Source organism: Anguilla anguilla, chromosome 3 (genome assembly GCF_013347855.1).
Source record: "Anguilla anguilla isolate fAngAng1 chromosome 3, fAngAng1.pri, whole genome shotgun sequence".
Classification (NCBI taxonomy): domain Eukaryota; kingdom Metazoa; phylum Chordata; class Actinopteri; order Anguilliformes; family Anguillidae; genus Anguilla; species Anguilla anguilla.
In genome coordinates, this window is record NC_049203.1 from 31,387,695 (window position 1) to 31,407,441 (window position 19,747).

At 38.6% G+C, this 19,747-nt stretch overlaps 1 protein-coding gene across 1 annotated transcript in view; it reads left to right on the top strand.

Moving 5' to 3' along the window:
* myo3b (myosin IIIB) overlaps positions 1-19,747 on the top strand; it is a 358,080-nt gene that overhangs the window by 235,052 nt on the left and 103,281 nt on the right. Inside the window, exons 19-22 of the mRNA XM_035410289.1 lie at positions 210-321; positions 1,322-1,484; positions 1,799-1,879; positions 7,179-7,293. Coding sequence (XP_035266180.1) covers positions 210-321; positions 1,322-1,484; positions 1,799-1,879; positions 7,179-7,293 — 471 coding nt within the window. The remainder of the gene's footprint in view (positions 1-209; positions 322-1,321; positions 1,485-1,798; positions 1,880-7,178; positions 7,294-19,747) is intronic.

Below are 19,747 nucleotides of genomic sequence, written 5' to 3' on the forward strand. Positions count from 1 at the left end.
TATCTTTCTACCTCTTTTGACAATAATGAAAATCTGTGCTCACACACACGCACACACACACATGCCCAGAAAACAAATATGACCACGTTTAGTGCATAAATAATTGATTAGCTTTTTAAAAGGATTTTTAGTTTGTTCTTAAAGGTCTCTGGTTTAAATCATTTTTACTCGGAACATCCCACTAAACTTGCCTTTCCTTTCAATCTCAGGTATTACTACCTGGCTTTCCGGGCTCACCAAATGCCAGACATCAGCAGAGAGAATACTATTGCCATCCTGGAGCAGGCAAAACTCGACAACTGGGTGTTGGGGAAGACCAAGGTAAAGGAGAACCAACCAAGGGATTATTCAAAGCTTGTTTCTTCCATTCAAGACACCCAGAGGATTTACTTAGAAATTCCCTGCCCGCTTAGAAGAGGCTGTTTTCCTGGCTGGCTCCCTTGCATACAAAACAAAAGGCCTCCCTTTGATCCCCTTTCTTTTTGGTCTTAACTACAAAAACCTTAGTTATGGGTGCATTATTTATGAGCCTCACAGACCAAATTGTTGATATTAGTTGTTTAAAAAAGTAATTTAAAGCCAAGTTCAAATAAATGTTTTTTCATTAAAAAAAGGTACCAATGCCCCCCCCTTTGCAATTGTTGTTGGCTTTGATGGACATGAGAGTGCGTGACCTGTGGCCTCATTTATAAAAATGGCCTTACATTTGCATGAACTTAAACAAAATCTTAAAATCATTCCCAAAGTTGTACTTACTCTGGATTTATAAAAATAACTGAGACTGAAAATAGTTGCTCACATTGTTTTAAAGTGGCCTATCTCTGTCTTATATGCCCGTGACATGTAAATCTTGCATTAACTTCAAGTTTGAACTTGTGTGAACGTGTGAATATGGACAATAACAGCCATTTCCTTGAAAGAAGGTTGAGTTTCAACATCTTGCAATGTGTCTTTCACTCTTCATGCCTAAAATGCTAAGTTAAATTAAAGTGGGATTTTATAAATAATTACTTAGTCATGGTTTTCTGTGTAAACCCCTATTTAAATCCAATTTGATCTTCAGACCTTTTCATAAATCAGGCTCCTGGACTTGTTACACAAGAAATTGAGTGTTTTTTACAGAGATGACCTGGAGTGGTTTCTCACAAAGGTAATCTGGACAGAATTCTAACAGAGGTGACTTGGACAGGTTTCTTCCAAAGCTGGGCTGGTCATTCACAGGGGTAACCTGAACTCATTTCTGATAGACTTGGCCCAGACTGGTTTCTCATAGATGTAACCACATTTGGTTTCTCAGAGGTAACCAAGTCTGGTCTCACAGGTCTTCCTGAAGTACTACCATGTGGAGCAGCTGAACTTGCTGCTGAGAGAGGTGATTACATGGGTGGTGGTGATGCAGGCCTACACCAAGGGCTGGTTGGGGGCACGGCGCTACCGCAGAGAGAGAGAGAAGAGGACCCATGGAGCCATCATCATCCAATCATGTAAGCACCACTTATCATGATCGACCAGTAGAGTGTTCATCCCACAGTGAGGTGCACTTGAGAACTGTCAAATTTTATACTTGCAGCTAGTAACTAATGTTACCAGTCAATTTAGATTAAGAGCAATGTTTAGAGGAATGTTTCACAAAAGACACAGAAAAGAAACTTAGTCTGGCCTTAAAAGGGATGTTTAAGAAGCAAGCATGGCCATGGGATTTTGATCCACTTTCTTGTTGAAACTTTGTTTTGTCTTTTATGTGTGTGAAATTTGATTCTTTTCCAGTGACTCATCAGCAATCTGTCTCTGTTCTCAGCTTGGAGAGGTTATATTGCCCGTCAAAATCTCAAACAAATAAAAAAGGAGAGAGAAAAGGCTGCTGTCTGCATACAATCGGGTAAATCAACTGCGTACACTTTGACACTGTTTCAAAACATCACAAACTATCAAAGAAATCCCAGCAGGGCATTTGCACCCAGTAAGCATGTCCTTGTGTCTAAAAACATTACCTAATATCATGCATTCATAAGATAAGCTAAAAGCATCCATTGACCATATTTTGATGACAATGGTAGCACAGATGCTCTTGGGAAGTGGAATTGCTCATTTTGTCCTGCAGAAACTGAATGTTGGTTTGGTAGTTTAGTGGTCTGCAGTGAACCCTATTCTCTCAACATGGGTTGGGTGGCACAATGGGGGTTATGTCAATAAGTAATAAGTATTTGGTGGTTTGCATGTTTTGTGTTGAATAATGTCTTTGTGTTTTAATCTACCTAGACAACTTTTAAACTTTACAGAGAAGGTGCCATCCCATGCAGTCAGACAAGGAATAATGTCAATCCTGCTGTGTTTGTGTTGATTTGTTTGTTGTCATTTCTGTTGGAAACATGTTTTGTGTCAGTATGGTTTTTGAGACACTGAACATTTAATTTTATAATATGTAATGTAATTTTCCACCCTAAATTACTCCAAATTATTTCACAGAGTGGAAGAAGCACAAATCAGCACAAACGAATGACAGCGCTTTGGGTCTATATGGAGATTACTGGGGTAGAAGATGGTGTCACAGCTTACTTATGACCACTCTTCTTACTGTGCATCAGTGAAAATAAGTGCATCAGTGAAACATAATTGAAGTAGAAAATAGTGCCGCCTAGTATTACAAAAAATAACTAAATTAACCATAAGAAATCAATACTTTAGGCTTTAATCAAACTAAGAGTCCAATAATAAACTAATCAAGCAATGAGTTCCACATGTTTCTCATGTTGGATGTGGACTTTTGGGGTGTCATAAATCCACATGTGGTAACGCTACATCTCCTGAACAAGTGTCAATTCGCTTATGACCTTGAAGCAGTGCTACTGAGGGGAAAAAATGGCAGTCAAGCTGATTGTTCATAATGAAACTAAACATCCAGCACACCCACAGGTAATTTATTTCTCTTTCAATCAAACTGCACTGCAGGTGTACTACAGTCTCCAATCACAAAATTACTAAAAACTGCCTTGACTACAAAATAAGGTTCCATGTGTCTGTTAAAGACCACTGTGTGACAGAAAGGACATCTGTGCATGATTGTCAGTACATCTGAGAAAAACATCTTTTTTTCAGTGACCAACATAAAAAGGCCTCATGAAGGCCTCTAAACTTTTTTTGTGCAATTCCCTTTTGATCTCAGTAAGCCTCATATGAAATAATTAATTAATAATGTATGAAGAAGCTTTTGAAAGTTTTGGGCAGGATTTGGTCTCAGTGTTTCAATAGAGTATATTGCACATACTGTGATCCCTTCTTTTCCTTTTATCTCTTTCCCAGTAAAAAGGCAACAGAGGGGCTTATTTCCTCTGTTTCCTCATGACTTCCTCTCTCAAATTCCTGTCCTATTACAGTATGCTTGCATACCAGAAACAAGATCAAACTTTCCATCTGAAATAGTGTACCTTGACAATGATCAAATTGACCTCGAACCCCCAGTCTGTGAAGTGGACTGCATCTGCATTTTTGCCCCTCAGATCTCAGCAGGGCTGGAGGACTGCTGGCCATCAACCAGATTAGATTGTGAAAAATAGAGTTGCATCTCAGCAATGTGCTTAAGCTTTCTTTTCCCGCATGGCTAATATTACAACTCTAATGTAAAGCTCTTTTCACTACTGTTGTTTCTGTCAGGACCACTGTCATCAAAGTAGAACTTTATTGACAATAGCGGCAATACAGTTAAGTTTGGCGGTATGGCTCTGTTCTGGCTGTTTAAGTAGACCGCCCTGTTAGTGAATGTACTGTGATAGGCGAACATCACTCATCTGAGCCATCAGCTGATTCAGTCGGAGCGCTTGACTCTCGTGGCCTGCCAGAACTACGCGATGGTCCATATTTATGCAATTAGCAATTAATTAGCAGCTGAAAATGTACTGAAAATGTACTCCACATGCTCAAATATGTTCTTGTGGCCAAGAGGTTAATATCGGACTCAAAGGTTGTGTTAATGTGGAATTTGGCATGTTTTACGCACAAAAGAAGAGCTAAAATGGAGGGGATATACACTGCATTCTTTTGATGCAGATATTAGTCTGACATGTTATTTCTTGATCATAATATTTATACAGCTGTTGTTCAATATCAATGTTATTTGGCTAACAAAACTAAGGACAAGCAGAGTATGCTGTGCATAAAGGAGTTATTATCCTATAATTAGTGATGAGTCATTCAGCGGCCCTGGATGTAAAAATGTGAACTAACTCTTTAAGAAACACATGGATTATGGTTATCTTCAGCAGAAATTTTACAGTATGATCAAGGTTTACCATTTAGCACTGGCGCTTTGCTTTAAAAAAAAAAAAAAATTACTGATACAAATGGCGCGGTGGCAACAATTCAAACTATAACAGGCTGGCACCACCAGAAACCAAAGACAAATTCCCTTGAAAAGCACTTCATGGACTCACTCATTTTACAGGCATCTGACCAGGCTTCATTTACAAAATTATCAGCAATCTCCTTCAATTTCAGCTCCTGAGCTCTGACGCTCTTGACAGACAGTAGCCTAGGCTATAGCAAGTTCTTTCAGTCTCTCATGGCAAATGCTGCGTCAGGTAGTTCTTGATTAATTTGAATTTGAAAAATGATTCATTCATTTAAACAATGCTCTGCTGTTGCTACTGTGACAGGCAATGTCATAACTGCAGTAGCGTACACCCCGCACCAAAGGTTACCGGATGATGCAATAAGCATTATGGGTTTGAGTGTTGATGCTCTCAGTTTTAAAACATGGCCTGAATGACAGCAGTTGAGCTAGGAAGGTTGTTGATATACCTGTGGTGAGACTTTTTGACACAGTTAAGTTGTGGATTTGACGATTGCTTTCTTAAAAAGCTGTCCAACTGTGGCAACTCTGTCTACCATTCTCTCCTGGTCCATTTTCTGTTTTCTCTTCTGAGATCCACTTTTTCCATTTATAAGGTTGATAAGCAATTTTTATAAGTTTAGTTGTAGATAGGACTTTGCTCTTTTCCTCAGCTAGCTAGCTGACCTTACAATTTGACCAGCAAAACCGTAGGTAACAGTAGTGACAAATAGACACTTTACATTGGAAATAGCATGCACAGACATATTTCCCAGCAATTTTTGCATATCAGAAAATAATAATAGTAGTACCAAAGAAATGACCACAAATTATTTAATTGAATAGTTTAAACAATATGTTTTTCCCTGACCAAGATGAGTTTACTTGAACGATATATAAAAAAACAGTGAAATGCCCGTATTCTCTGATGTTTAACGCGTCTCAAATGCAACTAAGGGCTTGTGCGTAAACGTACCTACTGTTTTTTCCACACACTGCTAGTTATGAAAGTGTTTGTCATGTTTATAAATGGAAGTGTTTTTAATGGGGTGTTGTAGACACAACAAACGTACTAATGGTTTGTATGTCAGTAGAGAATAGGGATAGCAAACATTTAGACATGTGCTGTTTGCAGGTTACGTTACCTACATTAGCCTAATAAAAAAAAGTAGTTAAACAGAAGAAACGCCACAGCCGTCAGCTGTTGTAACTTTTTAAGGAAATCAATACATCTGCCATCATGAAATACATATGGCTCCCCGTTCGTGACTTTTGCTAAACATATACATTGAACATTTTGATATAATTTGAATGTCAATATTGCGTAAGGGAATAAAGTTATAAACACTTAATTAAATGGCCATGAATGGCTTTGCAATAAAAAGTTGCTCTTTAATGCTGTCATTTGCTTGTACTTTCAAAGAATGTAGCCCAGTAAACACATGCCTGAATATAGATGGAATGTAGATCTTTTGACATGGTATTTTGGACAAGGTTGACATGACATAAAGGACTAGGTTAGCTCTATTCCATCCTAATTCAGCTCAGGTTTTACTTCCATATGGCCTGGCTAAATCCTAGCCAGCTAGAAAGCTTTCACATTGCAACCACATTGGTATAACATAATACAGTCTATATGTTTGATGAAAGCACTAGGTTTGGTTGAAATGTGATTGTTTTATAGACAGCTAGGACATAAGCAGGCTATATCAGGGTAAAGTATGAGTGCATTAGTGGTAAATAGAGCTAACTTTTGTGCATTTATCTGTCAACTTAGATTTCCATCCTCTCAGACGTTTAGATACCGTCTGTATTCAGCCTAGGGCACACTGGGAAACAACCAATATTCATCTGTAGTCATGAAATGCTACTATGAGGAACTTGCATGTGAAATGATAGAGAATGGATTCCAGGAATATAAATGAGTTCCCACAAGGATTATACAGTTGCAAAAGCAATAGTTCCAAAGTAATAGGCAATTTTTAGTTAGCAAATAAGGTTTCATAATGAGTTCGAGATTTGCCTGAGCCTTAGGTGGAACTCGATCGTGGGCCTTGAAAATCCCTTAGGCAAGTGTGTTACCAGCGAGCCACCAGCAAAGTAGCCACAGTGGCCACACATTTTTTTCAGTTAAAAATGTATGTGCCCATTTTGTGTGTGTGTGATGTTTTGATTGGCTGGTGTAGCTAAATTTCCAATGGGGAGATGTGTTGTTTGTGGCCTTGGAGCATGATGTAGTAGCCAGGAAAGGAGAGGTAGAAGGAAAAAAATCTAAATCTCATAAGTTTGGGGCTTTATTGTGTGGCCCGGTGAAGTTGTTTGTGAATTCTGTCGACATGAGGTCAGAAGGTACAGAAATGAATGTTTTTAAGGACTGAGAGTCCGTGGTCATTTTGGTTATTTCTGTAGGAAACCAAACTCTTGGTTCTGTATAGGTATGGGGCATACCGCTCTTCCAAAGCGTAACTTGGTAGGATGGCATACCTGCCATCCTAATTGTGAGCTTTTTGCTTGATTAAATATTTGTCTTGAAAGGCATAATTGTTATTGTTAATATAGCTTTCATTCACCCTTTAAGTTTTGCGAAAATTAAACTGATTACTGGATCCTTCATTTGTGTTTTTTTTTTGCAAGTGCTAAACCCAGGACATGTTTTGACCCTTTGTGTCCACAAACTTGAACTAATGAGAGATAACATTTTCCAAGAGGAACAAAATAAAGAAAAAGTTTTCTGAACAAAAATATTTCAGTAAATTGTGTTGGCCAGAATGTACAACTGTGTCATGTGTAGCATAATTTTGAGGTATGACTTGATACGAAATGATATGGAGTTCTGTATTACTGCCTGTTAAAGCTTACAGGGGGCACCATGTCCGTAAAGACTGTCCTGTCCAGAAGTACAGTGTTAATCCTGCAAAAGGTCCCCAGCTATTATCCAGTACCATGGATACAAGTGACGAGCCAGCAAGGTAAAGTTTTCTCTCTCTCCATGCCTGCATTATGTTTGGATGTGTGTGTGTGTGTGTGTGCGTGTGTGTGTTGAGCCCAGCAGATAATTAAAGCTGAGTGCCTGCTCCGGTGTTATTAGTGAGGAGGATTATTCATGGTGTTCATGTTTGTTTGTTTTTCTGGTTGTTGTGGTTTTCACAGGCTTTCACAGGTCACTGACTCATTCACAAAACGTGCGTATGAGCACATTTCATTGTAAACTGTATGTAAGAACATCTCCATTAACCTTTCAGAATTTATCTTTTTTTTTAATCTTACCTTGTTTATGACTGTATCCTTATGCTAATCACATGAGCAGGATTGTGCATAAAATTTACAAACAGCTAGCATTCATCATTTCATACACCTGGGATATGCACAAAAACAAAGGTCTGAACATGTGTTATGAACAATTTTAGGAACATTTTTAAGAACAATAGTAAGAATAATTTAAGAAAAGTTTAGTGAATAAGGCCCATTGAGTTCACCATAAATTCCTCTCTATAACAACATATTCTAGAGAAAAAATGTGAGACCATCTGTCCACCTGCTGAAGCTTGGCCAAAAGTGGATCCTGCAACAAGACAATGGGCCTCATTTACCAACCGTTCTTAAGAAGAATTTTCTTCTTAAAACCCACTTACTCAGTTTTCACGAAGATTCTGACATTCACCAATGTTTTCTTATTTGGGATTTGTTCTTAGGTAAGAACAGAATCTATGCACACTCAAGAGCACACGTACACACATTTGAGTGCTGACATGTTTGTGCAAAATAATTTGTTATTGCATTTTCTTCAATTCTACAGTTGTATAATATCATAGGATTTAAATTACAGTAACATTTTTATCATTTATAATATTTTTGTAATAATTATTTTCATTATTTTACAAAGCATTGTGGTCTTTTAAAATAAATAAACACTACACTAACACTTCATGGTGGACAACTGGCAAACAGAAACAATGTACCAGGTTAATGGTAAATATATCTGTATAATTTTAATTTCTTTATCATAATGTGTGTAAATGATTGTTAACAGTTAGCCTACATGTACCAAGTACCTTCTGTTAATGTCATGCCGCTAATAACAACAAACAACAGAGTCCTCGCTTCCATTGTCGTGCGTTCAGCAGGTTCTCGTCAAGTCGGAATGTCGGAAATTTATCATGTGACCAACAGTGGGTGATCTCATTGGTCTACCCTCTTTACATCCCCAGCAGACATTCGTATTGTTCATGTGATAAATTTACCAGTTGCCATGACCGCCCGAACGCAAACACCTCGTAAACACGACTTGGTAGACGATGACCGTCAGAATGCACAATCTGTGCGTGCACATGGCCCTGCAGTCTCATGCCCTTTTATGGGAATTGGCGGGGCATTTACCTATGCTAATTAGGAACAACTGGCACGCGCTTTCAATTTACGAGGACAATGGGATTCCTCATTATAAGAATACATGTATGAAAAATTCTGTGGTTTAAGAACACATCATGAATCTGACGTAGACTTTTCTTAGGACCTTTCTCAAGAACAAATTTAAGAAAAAACTTAGGAAGATATTGGTGAATGAGGCCCAATGATCTTGAGGACACCATTCATTCCACAATCTACAAATGAATGGCTGAAAAAGAATATAATCAGGGTTTTGGAATAGATAAGTTAAAGTCCAGACCTCGACCCCATTAAGATGTTGTAGCATTGAATAAACAAATTCTCTCAAACATCAATAAGCTGAAACAGGGTAGCACGAAGGAGTGGGCTAGAATGTTGAACACAAGTGCATCGACAGTTGAAACACCTCACTTATCCAACATGTAAAATATATTTATTTGATTTAATTTGGTAATTATTATCTAAGATATCAATTATCAATTAAATTGCCAAATTTGTTGATAGGCAGAGCACACTGTTGGATCAACCTTTATCAAAATGTACAACTCACAAACAGATTAAAATTAATTAAAATTGATTTTTATTAAGCTACAACAAATATTCACATCTAATCTAAAGATGAGGTCCAACTACCTACTTAAATAAACTATGTCACCCAGCATGCATTAGCCTAGGTTTATGTTGATGTTTTAAAATAATTATCCGTGCAGTCTATAGTATTAAAATGAAATACTTTCTGGTATATTTCGGTATATGTGTATGTGATTTGAAGTAGTTCAATTTGAATAGGTCACAATAGTATTTATTGTCTACAAATAGGAGCTCCGAATTTGCGCTGAGGTTCCGGCTACTGTCTGTCCATAGCGTCAAAATCCGCCGAAGTGGTAATTCAATTCAATGGGCTACCTAACTCGTCAACCGAAGACGCCCAAGTCTGTCCAACGCGTCGAATAGTGACAAGCTGGGATGAGAATGTGTTCGATGAACTGGTACGGACTTCTTCTGGCCAAGTTTCCCAAACTGACTGCTAACTACTGTAAAAGTATGCCCCATAGTTTATCTAGTGAAAGATGAATGACGATTTGCTCTGGTAAAACAAGAAAAATCCAGAATCCCTTAAATGTGCTTGTTTGGGTTAATGCATATGTATTTTATGGTGTTCTGACAGTAGACTGCAAAAATATGGGAGGAGAGAATGGAAATGTATGCATATGACCTGCTACAGATGATTTTTCATGGCTGGTGGCCCTTGCGGCAAAGGTAATTGCATCTTCAAAAAAAGCGGGTGTTAACTTCTTTCCGGCACATGATCAGAATGGCCATTCTTAAGAGGAGACATTGTCAGTGTGTTATAGTAGGGGAGAGTCCCATAAATGTAACAGTTTTTAGATTTAGATTTTTAGATTTATTCAGAAAATATTGAGTTTAGCACTATGAAATTTTACTCCAAACAGTTTTGACTTGTCGGTAGTCATTAGCCATTTCAGTTACATTCATAACGTATGAGTCAGATACAGTTAAAACCTAATTCGTATGATTGTATTAGAGGTTGTAACAATAAATGAAAACGCCCTATAATGTGCATACGTAGTTTTTTTTCAGCACATACTAATGTTAATCAAGGAAGCACATTTGCATTGGAAACGTGTGACTAGCCACATCCTCAAATTATGAAGCATGGGTCTTTATTTATGAAAAAAGACTATGTAAAAAACGGACACACAAGCAACTTACCGCAAAGTTCGTTGTGGTAACATCCAAACAGATGTGGAAAGCTGCTTTTGTTTGTTTCTTTAACTTCCAGGTAAGCTTTTACAAAGCAAATAGCTGACCATATGGACCAATCTGGTGTTTCTTGTCTCTTAACACAGCACCCAGAAGATGAGGCTATGTCAACACAGTGTAGGGGACATGCCGCTACTTCTCATAGTGGGATACCAACATGTAGAAGATATACATCAATATCCTCACAGGTGGTGCCAGTATACAATAATCAGTATCATAAATTAAATATACAAACTATAAATTGGTAACTTAAATTAACAATTAAATTAATTATTATTAAAATTACATATTCATAGTCAATCTTAATCAAATCAGAATATCATACATTCAGCCAGTGTTGGGTAGTAGTGAACTACATGTAATTAAACTAGTTGTTTAACTACATTTTGCAGTAGCTTGCTGGTAGTTCAACTACATTCATATTTGCATAGTGATTCAAGTAGTTAAATTACTTTTTTTTGTCATTTTCTGTGTAGTTAACTACTGAAACTACAAACAATTTTGGTCCATTAAAGGAAAGGAATTATTATTTTATTTATTTTACCATTGCTTCTCTACTGTAATTGAACCCCCTTTGACCAGCCCTGCCTCCTTTTTCTTTCATCCTGACCACTGTGAAGGCATGCCATGCAATGCATTCGTCAGGCAGCCACCACCACACACTTGACCTTTGTGTAGTGCATGTGCAAAAGGGCAGGCGTTGCTCAGTGCTCACACAGCGACAGAGGTCATCATGGATAAACCTCCCCAATCTCAGCCTGAAGAAGAATCACCATGGCCATACTTAAGCAAATACATGACACTGACTAGCTCCACCGACAAAACCTACGTTTTTACTTGTGAGCTATGCAAGCCGAGAGTAAATACACTCTTTACTGCAAAGACGTCAAACACAAATTTAAGAACGCATATAAAGGTGAGTGTATTAACATTGACTTTGTTAGCCAATTTAGCAAAGTTTAGATAAGGTAGCCACATTGTAATGTTACATACAGGCAAGTGATTTGAAAACATTAACGTTACTCTAATGAAATAAAGTCTGTAGTGTTAATTCGACAACTATTATGTTCGATCAAAAACGAACATGTTGCTAACCAGCTAATGTCAGGTTTTCTGACATAAAGCAAACATTAGCTAATGTTAGCTGACCAAGTCATACTATTCTCAGGATGTGTTTTGCTGCCCATACAATATGGCGCAAAAAAAGGTAATTTAGAAATAGGCCTGTATTTTTGGGGCAAAGAAGGGTCCAGATTAGTTTTTCTGAGAAGTGGTTGAACAGTGGCTTGTTTGAAGTAAGCTGGGACATGACGAGATGTCAGAGCACACATGGGCCAATGTAAGCAATAACATTTTTAAACAATGAGGTGGGCACAATGTCAAGAGAACTAGAGGAGGTTTTCATAGTACTGACCAGATTTGTAAGCTCTTATAGTGAGATTGGAGAAAAACTCTCCAGGATTGTTAGCTGGGAAGGGCAAGGTATAGGGGGGTGACAAGAGGGAATGATGTTTGCTCGTATGTCTTTTATCTTACCAAGAAAGAGAGAAAGTTGTTGCACTCATCAACTGAAAAAATTGGAACAGCGGGTAATGCAGGAGAGACAGTGTTACTAATGGTGTCAAACAAAAAAGATTTTAGGATTTCGTCGACTACTTGATATAAATTTAGAAACAATATGTAGCTCTGGCATCCTTAACCATGTTATTAAAATCCGTTAAAAGTTCTTTTAAATACTGATAGTGCACTTGTAGATGGGTAGAAAACTACTGCTTGTATGTTTGCATAGACTGCGTTGTTGCTGTTCTTGTTTGTGTTCGTGTTAATCAGTTTAACCTACAGGGTCTAAGTTAAACTATGCGGTTGTTCCCTGCACTTGGAACGGTACTTCTCTCTAGGGTTTTCGACACACTTGTTCCTGGTTAGGCAACATCACGGTCCTGCAGATTCCTTCTGTACAACATCAGAAGGATTCGACCACACCTGATGACACTATACCCAGCTGCTCGTCCAGGCTACAGTGACCTCTCGCCTTGATTACTGCAACGCTCTCCTTGCAAGCCTGCCAGCTTGTGCCATACAGCCACTACAGAACGAACTCCCCGTCCCTCTCCGAACCTCCCCCTCACTACCCATCTTCTTCACTCTAAATCCACCCCCCCCCCCCCCTTTCATGACACTTGTTACATGTTGCCCCATCCCAGCACTTTTGGTAATTTGTATTTGTCCTAATACTGTAGCTTATTCTTCTGCCTAGTTGGCTTTGCAGAGGTTAGGTCAGAATAGTGTTCACTGTGTGAACTAAACTGTGTTCTTGGCTAGAAATAGCTGTACAAAATAACTATTATATCTGACTGAACCTGTGTTTAGTAGTTGTCTATGACCATGAAATGCACTTTTTGTACGTCGCTTTGGATAAAAGCGTCTGCCAAATAAATGTAATGTAATGTAATGTTATGGTTATACACTTTGTTGTACATCGCTCTGGATAAGAGCGTCTGCCAAATGCCTGTAATGTAATGTCTTAGTAAATACCCCACAAATCTGAAAACATGCAGCACTGACGGTAATTTGCGGCATACTTAGTAAATATGGCCCTTGGTCTTGGCTCAGTCTTCGCGTTTTCTTTAGCACTGTTAACCAGCCTCTTGTATATATTCTTGTACTTAAGTTCTCTGTTTTTTCCTGTATGCTCTCTACTTTATTTTCTTTATTACCTCCTTTTTCTCATGTGCCACTCCTGTTTGTTTTGTTGCTGCGTTTTACTAGTAAAGACTTTGAGTTTTTGCACCTACCTGCATTTTGCTCTAGATTTGGGTCCACCTGCCTAAGCCTCTCCTTGTAACATACAAATACTTGCATTCACCTGCATAAATGTACACAGAAGGTAATCAGAGACTAAAATAGTGACTGTATCTGCCACTCATTTCCATCTTTGTAAAACTAAAAGCATTTGGTTATAACATAACATAATATAATGATGAGAACAGACCATTCAGCTCAACAAAGTTTGCCATTTTCCTAACTAAATCAGTGCTCTGATTACTTACAGACTAGATAGTTTCTAACACTGTATCAAGTCTAGTCTTGAAAATCCCCAGAGTTTCTGCCTCTACTACATGACCTGGCAGACTATTCCACACATTGACTACTCTCTGTGTGAATTTTTTTTTCCTAATGTCTGTATGGAAGCTACCTTTTGTTCATTTCCATTTATATCCCCTTGTTCTGCTAACAGAACTCAACCTGATGAATCTCTTGTAGTTCACTTTGTTGATCCCCTTTATGAATTTAAAAGCCTCAATCAAATCATCCCTGAGTCTCCTCTTAATAAGCTTAAAGAGGTTAGGCATCTTCAGGGTCCCCACTCTTTTCTAGAGATCATCCAGGACTTTTCCAGGACATTTTCAGTGATGATCTAGCTGGTATGATAGACAGGGATCGCACCATACACTAATATGTTCCTCTGTGTGGAAATCTGATTTAAAAGACATGCAGTCTATAGCTATAATTTATCTATGAAATTATTTCTTACATGCTTAGAAATTATGACAAATTGATCATAGAATAATGCAAACACACCTGCAGATGTACAGCACTTCACTTTATTAGTATAACCAAGTTACAATGATGGTTTGGGCAACTCTCACCTCAGCTTTCTCTCTTACTTTCTCTAAAAAATAAAAATTAGGTTAAGTAAAAAATAAAGAGCCAGCAAAAGTATCTGGCACCTGCTTTACTAAAAAAAAATAAAAAAATTAGTATTATTATTATTATTATTATTATTATTATTATAATCAGGAAGATCAGTGCATAGCCTAACATAAATTGGCCTAAATAGAACTGAATAACATCCAAATATCTGTGGCCACAAACGTTCATTTTTAAGTAACTCTAATATACCTGCTGTATCATGGATATTCATCCTGCAACGTAGTCAATATAAAACAAAGCAAATGTCACATTCAAATAAAAATGTTCCTCATTGAGTTTAGTGTAGTCTCTTGACACTCTCCTGCAGGTTTTCCAGAGTTTTGCTAGAGCTGCCAGTTCTTCCCTTTTCTCTGTAACACTTTTGCGAGAGGCATTTGGTTTTGACAGCAATGTGAAGTCCTGTTTTTTCTCTGCCCTGACTGCCATTTCGTCTGCCTCTTTCTGCATCGTCTCAATGCTTTGCATTATTCTTTGCTGTTTTGCTTTGGCATTTGCCATTTCATGGTGGAGGCCCTTTCTTTTCTTCTCATTAGCAGTTTGGTCTTTTTTCTTCTTTTGATCCTCCAGGTACTGCACATACCTCATCCTTGCTCCATTGCAGTGTTGAATGAGGTCTTTTGGCATGGCTTCATCTATTGCATGCCCAGCCATTGCATCCTGGACCAAGCGCAATGCTACTAGAGTCCTCTCCTTCAGGTTTTCTACAAGCATATGTTGACAGAGTACCCTCTTTCTACTGCAGCTTGTCCATGAGACAGTGTGAGGAGACATTTCATTAGGTCCCACAGTGCTGCATACTCTGCTCTGCCACTGACAAATCTTCCAATAAATTCATCAAGCCTGCAGGTGTAAAAAAAATCTTGGAACTCTGCTTTATGGTTTGCACTGACATGCAATGAGAATGCTTCATAGTGAGCAAGAACTTTGTCACACTCGGAGGCAGTGTACCATCCCGCATTGAGGAGAACCTGAGTTTCTCAAATATTGCTATTGCACTTTCAACTTCTGTTACCATGGTCACAGGGTCAAGGGAGCTCATGTGCCACACTGCCGGGTACATAAGAGGACTTCTCTCCATTATTTTCTTGCAGGTCACAGCAAGGAAGGAGACATTCTTTCTTGAACACCTGTATATTCACTGGATTTTCCTGGAGCTTTTCAGATGCCTTCTCCAATGCCTGCTTTGTGGCAAATCCCATGTCCAGCTGTTTGAGTGGCACATGGATTGCTTTGTCTTGTGGGTCCAGTTTCAGCAACTGGACAGGTGTCTTTATCTTCTCCAGTTCTTCCCTTTTGATAAAGCGTGACAGCAAGCCACTCAGGGTGGACTGGAGCTCCTTTGCTAAAAAAAAAAAGGCACCATTGGGGCATCTGTTTGGAATGTCTCCAAAAAAGACTTCAGCTGTCTAGCAACAAATGCAAAAAAAGAACTTGAGCTTAGCCTGAAAAAGAGGGTTATCAGTGGCCTCTTTTACTGTACAGTAGGACGCAGATGATGGCACTTTACTTTTCGGAAGTTTCTTGTGGCTGCTGATGTACTCCTGCACTGCTGGCCACACTTCTATTGCCGGCTCGGCAACTGCTAACTCTTCCACTCATCGATGGACACAGAACTTCAGAGGAAATGTTGTTGTTTTGGTCACCTCAATGAAGTCATCTCGCCTTGCTGGTGAGTCATGGAACAACTGCCAAAGAGTTCTCAGTACATCTCCCACCTTCCAACCTGTTTCTTTCTCTCCATTTTGAAAGCTTCCATGCACAACATGCAAACCACAACTTCCCAGATCGATAATCTTTGGCACATGTGGGTCCACTTAGCCGTTGTCCATTGGAATATCCTCAGGAACTTCCAGTTGACCATAGGGCCATCCATTGAGACCTGCAAGAGCTTATTAGGATCAAGTGGTGACAGGTTTCTCTTGATTTTCTCCAAAAGCTTCTCTGCTTGAGTGTCCCATAAACTCTGAATCAAAATAATACACAGCTACCTTCCCTTCACGTTCACTCCAGTACCCCACAACAACATCCACCTGTTCTTTCTGTATCACTTTATTTAGGCATTCATCAAAAGACACTACATAGCACTGCGCTGTTCTTATATATTTGATCAGCTGCTCTTTGAAATATGGACACAAGCCAAAACGTACAAGGTAAGCCGATTTTGTTGCACCACATGAAAACCGTTTGGCAAGCTTACTGTCTGGGAACATTTGACCAACAATGACTGACACATCAGAGCTGGAGTTGAATGAGTAGTGTGACATGACCATCTTGATTACCCAGGGAATCTCTGCTTCAAGCATGGGTTGGCTTGAAAAAAATCCTGAGCTGCCTTGTGCTCCTGAGCTTTTTCTCTTTTCACTTGTACTGGACACTTGTAATGCTGTGTTTCCATGACTGCCACTTTCCTTATGTACAGTGGCTGTTTGTGGCTCTTGGTTTGTTGGACAGCTACTTCCGTCTCCTGTGTCTTTTGAAGGTGTCACCCTCATGAAATGTGTTATTCTTCTCTCACTGTTTAATTGTCCAGCAACTTTGATTTGGCCTTGCCCTTGTGCATGACTCTTGAGTGCTGAGATGCCCATATTACCAACATCTAAAGACTTCTTGCAAAACTTGCAATATGCCCTATGCACATCTCCCGATACTTCCCCTAGCCAGTCCCTGAACTGGGGGTCTACTTTCCACTCATTCTTGAACTTGCACTGTCTTCCTCACATTATGTCACTCACTCTTGTAATTAGAGGACAAGTGTTATAGAAACATTTCAGTATATGGGCATAACCTTTAGATGTTTTAATGTCACTACTTTTACTACTATCTCCTCCTCTTACTGTTGATTTCTTGACTTGTTTTAATGCTCTGTTTTAATATTGTTATTATATTTTTATTTTTTATGGTATTCCGTCATTGTATTTTATTTTGTTTCTTTTGGAAAGCCCCTTGTGCTCTATGCTTGGCAAGTGCTATGTAAAATTTATCATTATTCTTAATTTATAACCTGAATCCCTTTTTGTCTTATGAATTATATTAACCATTGCTGCCTGAACACCTATAACTGAATAGCCTGAACACCAATAACACAAATAGTAGCCTACAATTTTGCCTACTGAGAAATCTAGACTGAACTTTACATACCTAAATGCACAATTCAAAGTTAGAGTCGAGTTTGCTGGGATTATTAACCGCCATTGACTCTTATAAGTTTATCACACCATGCTTTAGTGGAGTCTTTAACGAGGCTAATCACACCCACTGTGAGCTACCGCTACAAAAGTTAAACATTTCATGTCATGTCATGGTCCATTTTACCTTAACAATGCAGCATTGCGTTTGAAGAGACAATGCTAGCAAAGTAAAAAAAAGTACCCTTAGCCAGTATTTAGCCGGTGTTTGACTCACAGTTGGGCTCCCATTTATTGTTTTGACCCCGGCTTCCCATTCATTATTATCCAACTCTCTCAACAATGCCCAATACACATTTGAAACCATTGCTCCTAGCCAGAGTTAAATCACAAACCTTAAACCTTTGCAGGCAAAACAAGCTAGCAAGCACATCAACTTTAGCAACTGAACCAAACATGCTAACCAATTTAACATTATTCAGCCGTTTAAAACAAGTTTGGAAGAAAGCAAAGTAAATCTGTAAACCTAATAAAAACTACCACAGTTACCAGCCGGTAGTGACTAATATTTACATTTGAAGGATGATGTAACTTACATTATTCAGAGTTTCAGCCACTTAAGTTGTAATGTCATCCAACCTGCATGTGCTACCATATGACATGATAGCGTTTCCACAACATAACCAAGAGCAGCCTATTCAAAATACTCTCATCCATAAACTACCATTTGAACGTTAATGTGATCCTGAACATAACTTAGCCCTTTCAGATGGCAATGTTATCCATTTTGGGGAGCTCTGATAGATAGAAAATTTGTCAACTGTTTTCCAGGATGCATGGGAACCCTGATCTTTAGTCTTTCCTCATAGCTTTTATCTTTCATAGCAGGAATAAATTTTGTTGCTCTTCTTTGAACTTTTTCCAGAGCCTCTATATCTTTCTTGTAATACGGTCCCCTGAACTGCACACAAGACTCCAAGTGTGGTCTAACAAATATATTGTATAAGATAAGTATAACTTCCTTGGATTTATACTCAATACTTTTAGATACATATCCTAGCATCCTGTTGGCCCTTTTTTTTACTGCTACAGCACAGTGCCTAGAACCAGAAAGGCTTTGATCAACCATTACTCCCAAGTCTTTTTCAAAGTTTCAAACTGAGCACATTCCAATTTTGTTCCTGCCATAAAGCAATGCCTAATGTTTTTATTTCCCACATGCAGAGCTTTACATTTGGCTATATTAAATTTCATTTGCCAGGTTTCCGCCAACTTCTGGATTTTATTTAAATCTTCTTGGATTTCTTTAGTACCTTTCAAACTATTAGTTGGCCCTCCCAGTTTTGTATCATCTGCTAATTTGACTTATGTACTTTTTATGTCCCTGTCGAGGTCATTGATATAAATGAGGAAGAGCAGTGGTCCCAGGACCGATCCTTGTGGGACTCCATTTCTAACAGCTCCCTGCTCAGATAATATCCCTCCTACTACTACTTTGTGTTCTACCCTGTAGCCAGTTCCGAATCTACTCTGAAATATATCCTCTAATTCCTACTGTCTTCATTTTACTAACAAGTCTCATGTGGTACCTTATCAAATGCCTTTTGGAAATTTAAGTAGATAATATCATATGCCTTGCTATAATCAAAACACTTGGTAGCTTCTTCAAAGAATACCAGAGGGTTTGTCAGACATGACCTTCCCTTACGAAAACCATGCTGGCTATCCCTTAGGATGTTGCTATTTTCAAGAAATACTTCCAACTTGTCTCTAATGATAGAAGTTAAAATTACAGGCCTGTAGTTTCCTGAATAAGTACAGTCCCCTTTCTTATACATTGGTATTATATTACCAAGCTTCCAGTCCTCAGGTATTTCTCCAGTTTCTAAGGACTGTCTAAAACTACCTGCCAGTGGTTCTGTTCTGTTCTGTGGGCTACTAGGAAGTAGCCAATCCCTGTGCACCCCCCCCCCCCCCCCCCCCCCAGCCTTTTAAGGTGAGAGCTTGTAAAAAGAGCATCTTTCTATGAAGGACATAGGTAAATTATTATTGATCAAGTTGTAGTGCCTAGATGTAAGTGTTGTCTGATTTACAGCCAGCAGAAAACTGATAGGACATGTCTCCTTTAATGAAGATTTAGTGGACAGTATTTATCACATACAGATTGTTGTACAAAGGATACTCTATGTCACTGTCAAAAACAAATTCTCCAGAAAGTTAGTTTTACAATGAAGGATGTAGTTGAAAAGGAATGATTTGGGCTACTGCTACTTCACAAGGCTCCTGTCATAATGCAAAATCAACAGTTCAAGCCAGATCTCCATACAAGACAGCTTTCCGAATATTTTTTTAAGTTCTGGCTGCCTGCTCTCAAATCAAGTTTGTCTTTGGGGAATTGTGCTTTCAACCACTC